This window comes from Geotrypetes seraphini, chromosome 8, assembly GCF_902459505.1.
Source record: "Geotrypetes seraphini chromosome 8, aGeoSer1.1, whole genome shotgun sequence".
Classification (NCBI taxonomy): domain Eukaryota; kingdom Metazoa; phylum Chordata; class Amphibia; order Gymnophiona; family Dermophiidae; genus Geotrypetes; species Geotrypetes seraphini.
Genome location: NC_047091.1, coordinates 108185607 through 108198514, shown reverse-complemented (window position 1 = coordinate 108198514; position 12908 = coordinate 108185607). Strand labels below are relative to the sequence as shown.

Below are 12908 nucleotides of genomic sequence, written 5' to 3'. Positions count from 1 at the left end.
ATCTTTGAGGTATAGCATTCCTAGTCTCACTGTGGTCTTGGCTGTGTTTAATTTTCCCAGAGCCTTCTTGGGACACAAAGACCTGTTTCTCTATGACAAGTACAAAGACAAGTATGGCAAACCAAACAAGAGAAAAGGCTTTAATGAGGGATTATGGGAAATTCAGAATAACCCCCACGCCAGCTACACGGCTCCCCAAGTGAGTGTGTTTTTGCTTTGCAAAGATAGGAAACTTGCATCTCTCCTTGGTTCTTCTGTTAACTGCTTTTTATTGTTCAATCTGCTACCCCACCTTTTTTTAAATGTTGTCATTCTTTCTCTTTGTATTTATGTAATTTTGAAAATCACTTATTGCATTGTCCACGCTTTTCTTTGTCTTTCTTCCTTATTCTCACTTCTGTCTCTTCTCTCTCTTTGTTGTTATGGATGTTTTATTTCCTGTTTCCAGCTTCATTTAGCCACCTACTTAAAAGAAAAGAACTGCTCTTGAACTTTACTAGTGATTCTGTTTCCTTTGTTAACTTTCTGCCATTAGGAAGTGAGCTCATCTGACAGTGAGGTTCCTGACAGCGAGCCCATGGTGGGCAGTGACATGGCTGAAGAAGAAGGAATAGTCGCAGTCACACCAGTACCTAAGAAAGCGGAAAGCAGTGATGAGGATGACAATGAGTCGGATAAGGGAAGTGAGCCTAGTGGAGCAAAGCGAAAAGCATCAGCCCTGAAGGTATGGTTTATTTGTTGTCTTTAAAACAGTCTAACTCTCTCTTATTTGAAGAGCCCTCAGTTTGATGGATTATTTAAATATGAGGATGAAGAAAGAGGCTTGTTCCAGCTTACTCTGCAGGTTAAAAAAAAAGTTTGCAACCACAAAGACAGTGCTTAAACCAAATCTTTGTCTGATTAATTGTCTGATAGCATTTCAGTAGATCTATATTCAGTTTTATTTACAGCAGGATGTCTATAATTGCTGCAGTTGCACAGATTAGCCATGCTGGATACAATTTTCAAGAGGCTGCCTAATTATGAAGATCTTTTGCCCTTTCTAGCTATTTGAAAATTAGCTGGTATAAAGTGTTAGTGAACATGGAGCATCCTTTTACTAAGCAGCATAAGAGCATTTTACTGCAGGCTAGTGAGGTAAATGCTCCAGTGCTTATTATTTCCTACTAGTCTTATAGCCCGTTACATTAACGGGTGCTAAAATATATGTGTCTGTCTTTATTTTTTTTCTCTCTCCTTAGCCACTTTCTGTATTTCTGTCTCTTTTTTTTTTTCCTTGGCTGTCCACTACCACCCCTTGCCTGCTCCCCCTGTCCATTCTCCCTTCCTTTTACCTCCCCTGTGTCCTCCACCACCCCATCACTGCTCACTTTATCCAGCAGAAGCCCTTCTCCCTTTGTTTTACCTCCCCCTGTCCATCATCACCTTTCTGCTCCCCCTGTCCAGCAGTAGGCCTGTCTTCATTTTTCTGCTCCCCCTGTCCATCAGCACCTCTTCCCCTGTCCATCAACCCCTTTTCTGCCTCTCCATTTCCATGTGCTGCAGCATTTCCCTCCCACCCCACTTCCCTGTGCAGTATTTTCCTCCTCCCCATACCTTCCTCCTTAACTCCATGCCCTACCATTCTCTCCCCTTCTGCTCCCTTTCCTCCCTCAACTTCATCGGGCAGCAGTAGCAGCAGTATTTATAATTAATTGCGGTTGCCGGCTTCAGGTCTTCCTCTCTGGCGGGTCCTGTCTACTTCATGAAAACATGAAGTAGGCAGGACCCGCCAGAGAGGAAGGCGTAAAGGCGGCAATAGCATCGAATTTTAAACACTGCTGCTGCCCGAAGAAGCCAGGCCTTAAGCACAAAGCTGGGAGGGAGGGTTTTAAAAGGTATTGCGGCGTCGGCGGTGTCGGTGGTGGTGGTGGGGGGGTTGAAAAGCCATCGTTTATAAACTTATTTTAAAATGCTGTCCGGGTTTGGCCGCGGCGGCCTGCAGCTGCCGACAGCCGCTGCGGCCAGCAGCCACCACAGTCGACATCCGACTCGGGCCACCGCGGTCGACATCTGCCTGGGGGGGGAGGGAGAGAGAGAACTTCGCGCATGCGCACTCCTACCTGCGGTGCCCTACAGCTCACAGAAAACGGGTGCACGCAGATGGGAGTGCGCATGCGCGGCCTAGCGTTTTATTATATTAGATAGATAAGCATCGGAGCATTTACTTCATCAACCTGTGGTAAAATGCTCTTACTCTACTTAGTAAAACCCAGCTTTAAATACTCCTATGAGCATTTCTTGTTAACCCTTTCAGGACCATAAGGATCGTAGGCCAATTTTTGTGGTTTTGACGACATTTTTATGGTAAAAAGGTCTTGCAGATGCCAAAAAATTGATTTTTTTTGTGAAATATCATTATTTTTTTAAAAAAAAATCAAACTTCTGGCTTATGGACAGTGTGGCAAGTGAATCTTCTCGTCAATCTGGCAACGACGCTAATGAATGAATGTCGGAACCAGTTTGTTTACATAAAGGCAGTATCATATGGAATCCGTACATATCAAATTTAGAACTGTAGACTATCCCAATCAAAATTTATAGGATTTTAAAGTTATGGGACAAATATGTCCCTTGGTCCTGAAAGGGTTAACCCAGCTAATATCGCACATATCTTGAAAGGCTATGTGCTCTGTAGGTGGATTGGGTGAAGGTAATTTTCAAACAGGCTACATTACACTTTGAAAACTGCCCTCCCAATATTCAGGATTTATTTTTTCTCTTTACATGAGTTTTGTATCACTCCTGATAAATCATCAAATGATGCCAATGGATCTAGAGCTATAATATACACAACTCCCTAGTTCCTATAATAAACTTGTGTGAGATAATGAGAAATCTTTTTATGTAGGAATGCTAAGTTGAGATCACTTCTCTTAGCATGTTGAGCACTTCAGCTTCCCAGCTACCAAAAGACTGGAGAACCAGGAAGACTGGTTTCAAATCCCATTTCTCCCACTAGCACTCCTTGTGACCTTGGACAAGTTATTTATGTCCTGTTGCCTTTAGTACCCATTTAGATTGTAAGCTCTCTGGGCCTGAACTATTGCATTTGGAGTGTTGTAATCCATCTTGAACTTACCTGTAAATACAGGATAGAAAAATAAAACTTATTTTCTTTAGCATCTCTCCAGACCAGCACAGTTCACTGGGTAATAGCTCATCATGTCCTGCAGGTAGAGACTTGAGACAAAACTTTTGTCTGTAATACAAGTAACTGTGCTTCCCCCTAATATAACTAGTGTGTTCTCAGTCTCCAGCAGGTGTGGTAAGCTGTTAGTTTTCCCTTGGTCAGTGTAGGACTGTTGGAATTTGTTTAGTGGCCTTCTTGTCCCCGTCTGGTGCTGGACTGAGCTTGGAGGGACCCTTTCAGGGGTCTGTCTGACCTCGGGGGTGTCACACTCGACAAGTCATGAGTTGAGTCCCTCCCTCTGTTTCCTCCACCTCCCCAAATTTTGTAGAGGTGCCTCAGCTGTAAATTGCCACCAATACCGGCAAGGCATATATCTTGAAGAGCCAGTGGAGTCTGTTCTGAAAAAAATAAATCCTGAGGCAGTGCCGGTCTAAAGAGAGCCCTCTATTTAGTGTACGTGTATCTTTATTCTTAACCGGCACCTTTTATTTCAGCTAGGTTGTGTATTGCGCAATGAGCACTTTTAAAGGGTAAAAGTGTTCATTGTGCTCCAGACACGAGGTCGATGCAGCTGGCCTGTGCTCGCAGTGTGCCGGCCGCTGTGAAGGGAAATCCTCGTTGGCTTTGGGTGCCGGCGTCCAGGGATCCCCTTCACGAGTGCCTCGCATGCCAGCAAATGACAGCGGGGAAACCTGGGCTTCCTCACCGCCCACAAGGGAATTCTCTCAGTCTCCAACAGTCAGGGAAGCAGCTGGGGACTCCCTTACAGCTGCTACTGGCTTGCCTGCTTTAGCTCCTGGAGCGGTTCAGGCCTCGGGGGTGTTTTCTTGGTGGGATTAGTGCCAATTTTGGTGTGAAGCGCGTCCATCTTGTCTGCAGCCTCGGGTGACCTTCACCCTGTATTGGAGAGACAGGGCAGGTTTCTGCTGAGTCTTCTGCTTTGGCAGTGAGTCCCATTGGGCTGCCAGGGGATTTTCCCTTAATTTTGTTTTGGCCTTGTGCAAGTCTTATCTTCAGGTGGCCGGGAGTCCTGATTCAGCCACTGGGGTCTCGGGGTTTTTCCCTCCTCTGTGTCCACTCTGGTTCGGCCCCCCTCGGCAACGGTTTCATCCCCATCTTATCATCTTTCGTCCAAGTGGCCAAGGGTCTCTTGGGACAATGATTTTTTGTACGGGGAGCAGTTTTCGCTTGATGAGGACCTGGACCACTTGATGTACCTCCAGGATCCTCTCTGGAGGATGGAGGTTTTTTAGTTCCGCCAGCTGGCAAGGATGCTTCTGTGGTGCGCATCTTTCAGCGGGAAGAGTTCCAGGAGCTTATTGAGGTTTCCTTGGTGTTGCGCTTCGAAGAAGATGTGAAGGAGCCCCTGCATGTGGTGGACCCCTTGCTTTGGGGGATCCACTCAGCCTCCCGCTCTTTTCCTATACATCAGGATATTCGGGAAATTGTACTTGTGCAGTGGAAGATGCCAGATTAGCCTTTTCGTTTTGTGTTCTCTATGGCTCGCCTGTATCCCATCCTGGAGGGGTATAGGGATACCTTGAAGTCGCCAGTGGTGGACGTGGTGGTTTCGGCCATCGCAAAACGGCATACGGTGCTGGTTGAGGGCGGCTCAGCTTTGAGAGATTCTGAGGAGTGTAGGTTGGAGTATCTTCTTAAGCAGAGTTTTGATGTCTTTGCCCTAGCGGTCCAGGCGGTGATGTGTAGCAGTTTAGTTGCTCGGACTTATTTTCGGTGGGCCGAGTGTGTCCTTGACCAGGAATCTTGGTGGAACAGGAAGTAACTAAAATTTAGATAGGTGCTTTTTATCTCTCAAATGCCATGTATGGCCATGTATGATCTGTTGCAAGCTTTGGCCAAGTCCATGGCTCTCGAGGTGGCCGCTTGTTGTATCCTGTGGCTCCGGGCTTGGTCAGTGAATGCGGCATCTAAGGCTAAGTTGATGAAATTTCCATGTCGGGGTGGTCTTTCTTGTTTGGCGAGGATTTGAACAAGTTGGTTCAGACCTTAATGGACTCTAAGGTGCCCCGTCTTCCTGAAGACCGTGCCTGCCCGCCTACACAGGATGGTGTTGCTTGGGGGTGTTTGCAGATTTCTGCAGATACTGCCCTGGTCGTGGGGCAGCTTCTTTTCCTGCCGCTGGGTCTCCCAATGGCCGTTACTTTCAGCGTATGCAGTCCTTTCGGGGGGGCCTGTCTGGGGGAGGGGTGATCCTTCCACCGATACCCTCACCACCTGCCCTGCCTAATGACTCCTTGCTGGTGCCTCCCCTGGCACTGGTGGGTGCACAGTTACGGAAGTTTTACCAGGGGTGGGCCGAGATCAAAACGGATCAATGGGTCCTGGAGGTGATTCAGAGCGGTTTTGTTCTGGAGTTTTCCCATGCCTTGCCAGATCACTTTCTCGTTTCTCCTTGCCAGGCAGAATGGAAGAAGTAGACCTTTTGCCAGATGATTCAAAGGCTGCTCAATCTCAAAGCTGTAGTTCCAGTACCTCCTCAGGAATGTTGCACTGGCCGGTATTCTATTTACTTCGTGGTGCCCAAGAAAGAGGGGACTTTTTGGCCCATCTTGGATCTGAAGGGGGTCAATAGGGCTTTCTGAGTTCCATCTTTTTGCATGGATACCTTGAGATCTGTCATTCTGGCGGTTCAACTGGGGGAATTCCTGACCTCTCTCGATCTGAAGAAGGCCTACGTGCATGTTCTGATTCGCACTTCCCATCAGCGGTTCCTGGGACGGCACTATCAGTTTTGTGCACTTTCTTTTGGTCTGGCTATGGCTCTGTGGATGTTCACAAAGATTATGGTGGTCGTGGTGGCGGCCTTGCGCAAAGAGGGCACTCTAGTTCACCCATATCTGGACGACTGGTTGATCAGGGTAGTCAACCTGTCCAAGAGACGGTTGGCTCCGTCTCAGCACCTGGAGTACCTTGGGGTCTCTTCGACACCAGTTTGGGGTAGGTCTTTCTGCCGGAGGCCTGAGTGATCAAGTTGCAATCGCAGATTCATCTTCTTATGGCTTCCTGGTTTCTTCGGGGGCAGGATTTTCTCCAGGTCCCTAGATGTAGTTTGGTGGGCCCAGGCTCACATGTCCCACTTCAGTATGCTCTGCTGCGGTGGTCGCCCCAGTTACACGATATGGACTCTCCCGTTCCTCTTCGGTGGTGGGTTCATCGCAGTCTCTGTTGGTGGCTCCATTCTTTCAATCTGGTGCAGGGAGTGAGTCTGAGTCAGCCTCAGTGGACCGTGCTTTTCACGGACACCAGTCTCCTTGGCTGGGGAGTTCAGAGTCTTTGTCGCTCAGCTCAGGGCAGCTGGTCATCTTGAGGAGGCATACTGGTTGATCATATTCTGCTATCATTTCAGACATTGTTGATGGGCAAGTCTGTTTGGGTTCTCTTGGACAATGCCACGACGGTGACCTACGTCAATCGTAAGGGGGGTACCAGGAGTCGTCTAGTGGCGCAGGAGGCTGCTCTGCTCACGGTATTAGCAGAGACTCCTCTTCTGGACATATCGGCTTCCCACATAGCAGGAGTGCAGAATGTCCAGGCAGACTTCCTCAGTCATCACATGCTAGATCTAAAAGAATGGTGTCTCAGTCCCGCAGTCTTCGGGTTGATTGTGCGGACTTGGGATCGCCTGGTCATGGACCTGATGGCCATGAATGTCAGTGCCAAAATGCTCTGGTTCTTCAGTCGATGCCGGGCTGTTCTGGTATAGCCTTGGCTGGTGGAGGGCTTCCTGGTTTATTGTGGGCAGAGTTGTTCTTTGCATTGCTCGGCACCACGGTTGCGTGACCCTGGTGGTCCCGGACTGGCCCAGGTGCCCGTGGTACACGGATCTGATTCATCATCTCATGGCAGATCCTCTTCCGCTGCCCCCTTCACCCGAGCGAGGTGATTAAATTTGCAGATGACACTAAACTATTCAAAGTTATTAAAATGCATGCGGATTGTGAAAAATTGCAGGTGGACCTTAGGAAAATGGAAGACTGGGCGTCTAAGTGGCAGATGGAATTTATTGTGTATTGGGAAGAATAACCTGAATCACAGTTATCGGATGCACCTTGGGAGTTAGCGCAAAAGAAAAGGATCTGGGTATCATTGTAGACAATACGATGAACCCTTCTGCTCAATGTGTGGCAGCGGCTAAAAAAAGCAAACAGGATGCTGGGAATTATTTAAAAAAGGGATGGTTAACAAGACTAAGAATGTTATAATGCCGCTGTAACACTCCATGGTGCGACCTCATCTGGAGTATTGCATTCAATTCTGGTCTCCTTATCTCAAGAAAGATATAATGACACTAGAAAAGGTTCAAAGAAGAGCGACCAAGATGGTAAAGGGGATGGAACTTCTCTTGTATGAGGAAAGACTAAAATGGTTAGGGCTCTTCAGCTTGGAAAAGAGATGGCTGAGGGGAGATATGATTGAAGTCTACAAAATCCTGAGTGGAGTTAAGCGAGTACAAATGGATCAATTTTTCACTCTGTCAAAAATTACAAAGACTAGGGGACACTTGATGAAGTTACAGGGAAGTGCTCTTAAAACCAATAGGAGGAAATTTTTTTTCACTCAGAGAATAGTTAAGAACATAAGCAGTGCCTCTCCTGGGTCAGACCAGGGGTCCATCATGCCCAGCAGTCCGCTCACACGGCAGCCCATCAGGTCCAGGACCTGTATAGTAATCCTCTATCTATACCCTTCTATCACCTTTTCCTTCAGGAAATTAACTAATCCCTTCTTGAACCCCAATACCGTATTCTGTCCTATCACACCCTCTGGAAGTGCATTCCAGGTGTCCACCACCCTTTGGGTGAAGAAGAACTTCCTAGCATTGGTTCTGAATCTGTCCCCTTTTAATTTTTCTGACTGCCCTCTCGTTCTTGTAGTTTTTGAAAGTTTGAAGAATCTGTCCCTCTCCACTTTTCTCTATGCCCTACATGATCTTGTAAGTCTCTATAATGTCCCCTCTAAGTCTCCGCTTTTCCAGGGAAAAGAGCCCCAGTTTCTCTAATCTTTCAGCGTATGAAAGGTTTTCCATACCTTTTACCAGTCGCGTTGCTCTCCTCTGAACCTTCTCAAGTATCGCCATATCCTTCTTAAGGTACGGCGACCAATATTGGACGCAGTACTCCAGATGCGATTGCACCATCGCCCGATACAACGGCAGGATAACTTCTTTCGTTCTGGTTGTAATACCTTTCTTGATAATACCTAGCATCCTGTTCGCCTTCTTAGAGGCTGTGGCGCATTTCCAGAGGATGTGGTAAGAGCGGATAGCGTAGCTGGTTTTAAGAAAGGTTTGGACAAGTTCCTAGAGGAAAAGTCCATAGTCTGTTATTGAGAAAGACATGGTGGAAGCCACTGCTTGCCCTGTATTGTTGGTAGCATGGCATATTGCTACACCTTGGATTTTGGCCAGGTACTAATGACTTGGATTGGCCACCGTGAGAACGGGCTACTGGGCTTGATGGACCATTGGTCTGACCCAGGAAGGCTATTCTTATGTTCTTATGACCTTCTGACTCAAGGTCCAATTCCAATGTTCGATTCTGGTCCCTTTTGTCTTGCGGCTTGGCTCTTGAGAGGGAACACCTAGGTTATTCAGATAAGTGATCTATACTCTCTTGGGATCCTGGAGGCTTTTCACTTCTTGGGTTTATGGGTGTGTTTGGTGTATTTTTGAGCAGTGATTTCCTTTCACGCCTCTTTGCCTAACATCTTGGAGTTCTTGCAGGCTGGCCTGGACAGGGGCTTGGTCTGGTATAATCTTCTCTCTGTCTGGAGAGTCTAAAAGAAAGAAAATTAGTAGGTAAGAACCTAATTTCTCCTTCATATCTACCCGTTCCATTCCACTCAGTATTTTATATCATATCTCCCCTGAGCCATCTCTTCTCTAGGCTGAAGAACCCTAACTGCTTTAGCTTTTCCTCATAGGGAAGTCGTCCCATCCCTTTTATCATTTTCATCGTCCTTCTGTGTACCTTTTCTAATTCTGCTATGTTGTTGTTGCTGTTGTTGTTAGGTATCATCTACTCATGCTCTAGTCCTAGCAACTTGATGAATTGCAGATCTAAAAATAAATCTGTTTTGTGCTAGTCCTCCAGCGTCATCCCCATAATTGTTTTCAACGTGTTAAGCCATCTGATTGCAGGTTGCCTTCTTCTACTACTACTACTATTAATTATTTCTGTAGCGCTACCAGATGCACGCAGCGCTGCACAGAGTCACAAAGAAGAAGAAAACAGTCCCTGCTCGAAATAGCTTACAATATAAATAGCCAAGATACAGTTAAGGAGAATAGATAATCAGCCTTCGCCTGATTCCTTTGATCTTCCCAAACATGATGTCCTTCTCTAGTGATCTCTCTCTTCTGATGGTATGAACAAATAGTTATAACTTCATCATTTGGGCTTCGAGTGACAAAGCCGGTTTGATCTCTTCCAGAATCGATTTTTTAGTTTTTCTGGCAGTCCATGGCATGCCTAAAATCCTCAAATGAGCCAATCTTCTTTCTGTCTTGTTTCCATATTGTCCAGCTTTCGCATCCATAACTGACCACTAAGAAAATGAGTGTATGGACAAGTCTGATCTTCTTTTGGAATGTTATCTCCTTGCCTTTGAATACTTTATCGAGAGCCTTCATTGAAGAGCAACCAAGTGCTATTCTGTGGAGTATTTCCTCCCTGTTAGTTGCTTCTTTGTTTACAAAAGAGCCCAGGAGATTGAAATCCTTTACAACTTCTATTCTGTCGCCTTCAAGCTCAAAATCTTCATCGTTTTCCGTGTTCATGATCTTCATCTTGTTTATGTTCAGTTCTAATCCCATGTTATAACTTTTGGCTTTGACTTTTCTCAGTAGATACAACATTTCTTCTTTGTTGCTGGTGATGAGCATTGTATCATCTGCATAGCGCAGGTTGTTTATATTTTGGCCATCAACTTTGAAACCGATACACTCTCCTTCCAAATTTGATTTTCTGAAGATGGTTTCATCGTACAAATTGAACAGGTACCATGTTTTATTGGAAACCAATCAGTATTGCTTTATTCAGTTCTCACTGCTATAAAGAAGTAAATAGTATATTCATCTATAACAAATATGTTACAGCCATGGCACAGATGTTTTCTTTATTTTCAGCCACCAGTGACAAAACGTGTACGGAAGTCGTCTAGTGAAGGGGATCAGGAAGACAGCCTCTCTGCATCTGAAGAGAATTCAGAAAGTTCCTCAGGGTCAGAGAAAAACAGTGACCAGGTGTGTTCTCACTTCTTGCTGGACAGAGACCTCAGTAGAAACAGAGGCTGGAATTTTGGTGGGTCTCCCTCCCCATTTACCATAATCTCTAGAGTTAACAAACACAAGTTGGCCATTTTACCAACTGTAAATCTGCTGTGCTTACCAGTCTCCTGACACAAAGGAGAGGCATTCATTTAGTGATGCTCTCTTTTGTTCCTTTCTAGGACTTCACTCCAGAGAAGAAAACAGTGTCCCGAGGTCCACGAAAAGTGACTGCTGGTAGAAGGAAACAAAAGAAGGTAGGTAAGCACATCAAGATGACATGCTGTACACCACCTTGTGTGAATCTCTCATAAAGGCAGTCAGTAAATAAATGTCCTGATTGATTCTGGGGAAAGAAAATGAAGTTTGCTAGTTACTTCTAGTCTGAATGCTTGAATGAACTGAGCTGTAGAAATATAATGAAACAAACCCAATATGATGGTCCTATTTGCTTGTGCACAGAAAATTGTTGGCATTGGAGAAAATATGCAGGGTGAGGCTATGGAAGAAATGGGCAGGATAAATTGATGGGAAGTCCTGATACTTCATACCAGCTTCAAACATGTCATTCGAACAATTAGATTGGGCAGGGCTGACTTGGGGGAGAGGAATGGAGGAAATCTGTGACCTTAGGCCCTGCCCCCTCATCCCCCACTCCCACTGGAGATTCTGAGAAAGGGAGTAGGACAAACTGTACCTCCAGATTAGCATCTGCACAAATATCTCAGTCACATAGCTCACAACTGATCTGACCTGCCCCTGTGCTCTTGAGTGATGTTGGAGGCAGGGACCTCTAGAAATGTGGGCCGATGGCAGTTGCTCTGATTGTCCTCCCCTATTTATCAAGGATGACTTAGGGGCTGAATGTCAGTCCCTCTTATTACATTTGTATGGCTTCATTAGGCAGCACTGTCCCCTGTCTCTCACTTTTATTCATAGGTAGTGGATTCAGAGTCTGACTCCGATTCGAAGGCAGATTCTGATGAGGAAAAAGAGACACCAAAAGTTAAAAAGTCCGATTCTGACTCGGACTCTGATGAACCTGTGAAGAAACCTCCCCAAAGCAGGAAGCCAGGTATGAATGCAAGTACTCCCCTAATCTAGATGCTGATAGGCCTCTAATTTACCCTCTTACACCATGTTCAGATTTAGGGGTCACAGTCAGTGTGCTAGAAACATACTTGAAAATTAGATGAGGGAATCCTTTTAATTTTGAACCTAAAAAGAGCCTGGTTAGTCATTTTTAGATTATTTTTACAAAGAAGTAATTTTTTTTCTATAGTTCAAACAAAAATATTTCCTGTAGTTATTTACTTTAAGAGCACTCCTGCGGATTCTTCAGTTTCTCATTACTTCATCTGAAAATTGCACCCTGGTATCTTTCAGCCGAGAAGCCACCTCCCAAGCCTCGCGGCAGGAAGCCAAAGCCAGAGAGGGTGCCGACCAGTTCCAGCAGTGACAGGTGGGTGTGGGTGAAGAGCTCCTAAACAGGTGAGGGAAAAAAGTTCTTCAATATGGAGCTGGATTGTTAATTTTTTAGTTAGTCAGTTGACTTAAAATAGCAAAGCAGTGTCCTGCCAATATCCCTCTGTGCATGTGATAACTTCTGTTGTTACAATGATCTTAAATTGAAGATAAATTTGTGCAGAAGGTAATAGAAACATCTGAATAGCAGGTGCTTGTCTACTACTTGTAGACAGAACTGTTTCACTTTTGTTTGCAAGTTCTAATATCTATGTTTTTTGTCATGGAGAAAACTGGATTCTTTTTAGGCTTGACTGATAGCAGACTTAATCAAAAAACAGCGATTTATGCGTGAGTTTTCATAACACGTAACACCTTTCTTTAGGCATTACCAAGAAATATAATTTGCCTCCTCTTAGGCTGTTTCTTCTTTTGATCCATTACAAACTATCAGAGCCTATAAAGACTCCAGATTCTAGTGTTTGTTACTTCTTTTCTTCCCATCAGTGACAGTGACAGTGACAGTGATGTAGACCGAATCAGTGAGTGGAAGAAACGGGATGAGGAACGACGTCGAGAAATAGAGGAACGGCGGAAGAAGGAGCAGGAGGAGGAGCTCCGGAGATTGCGGGAGCAGGAGAGGGAGGAGGAGGAGAAGAAGAAAAGAGAAAAGATGGAAAAAGAGCAGGACAGTGATAGTGACAGCAACAGTGGTGATGACGTGAAGGAGGCAGTGCCTACCAAGAAAGGGAAGAAGGCTCGAGCCAGAGACCCATCTTCCTCTTCTTCGGACTCAGAAATAGAGAAACAGGTGTGAGGGAAGAGAGGATGTGGGATGTATGGCGGATCTCCAAAATATAGGTTGAAGAAGAGATGCTTCTGTCTGTCCAGTGATTTGGCTGTACCATTATATGCTGAAGAGAAGTGACTTAAATCCTATTGTCTTCTTGTATACTTCTCCCTCGTCATTCGCGGGGCTACGGG

At 45.5% G+C, this 12908-nt stretch overlaps 1 protein-coding gene across 3 annotated transcripts in view; it reads left to right on the top strand.

The window, feature by feature from the left end:
- Window positions 1-12908, top strand: part of HDGFL2 (HDGF like 2) — an 85507-nt gene that overhangs the window by 1649 nt on the left and 70950 nt on the right. For 2 of the 3 annotated variants that reach the window (XR_004540430.1, XM_033956253.1), the window contains exons 3-9: window positions 61-199; window positions 536-724; window positions 10320-10436; window positions 10643-10717; window positions 11400-11535; window positions 11847-11922; window positions 12432-12735. Coding sequence is in view for 2 of the 3 variants with exons in the window: in XM_033956253.1 (XP_033812144.1) it covers window positions 61-199; window positions 536-724; window positions 10320-10436; window positions 10643-10717; window positions 11400-11535; window positions 11847-11922; window positions 12432-12735 (1036 nt within the window). In the remaining variant the exon portion in view is untranslated. The remainder of the gene's footprint in view (window positions 1-60; window positions 200-535; window positions 725-10319; window positions 10437-10642; window positions 10718-11399; window positions 11536-11846; window positions 11923-12431; window positions 12736-12908) is intronic. The other variant, XM_033956254.1, reaches the window with a different exon arrangement.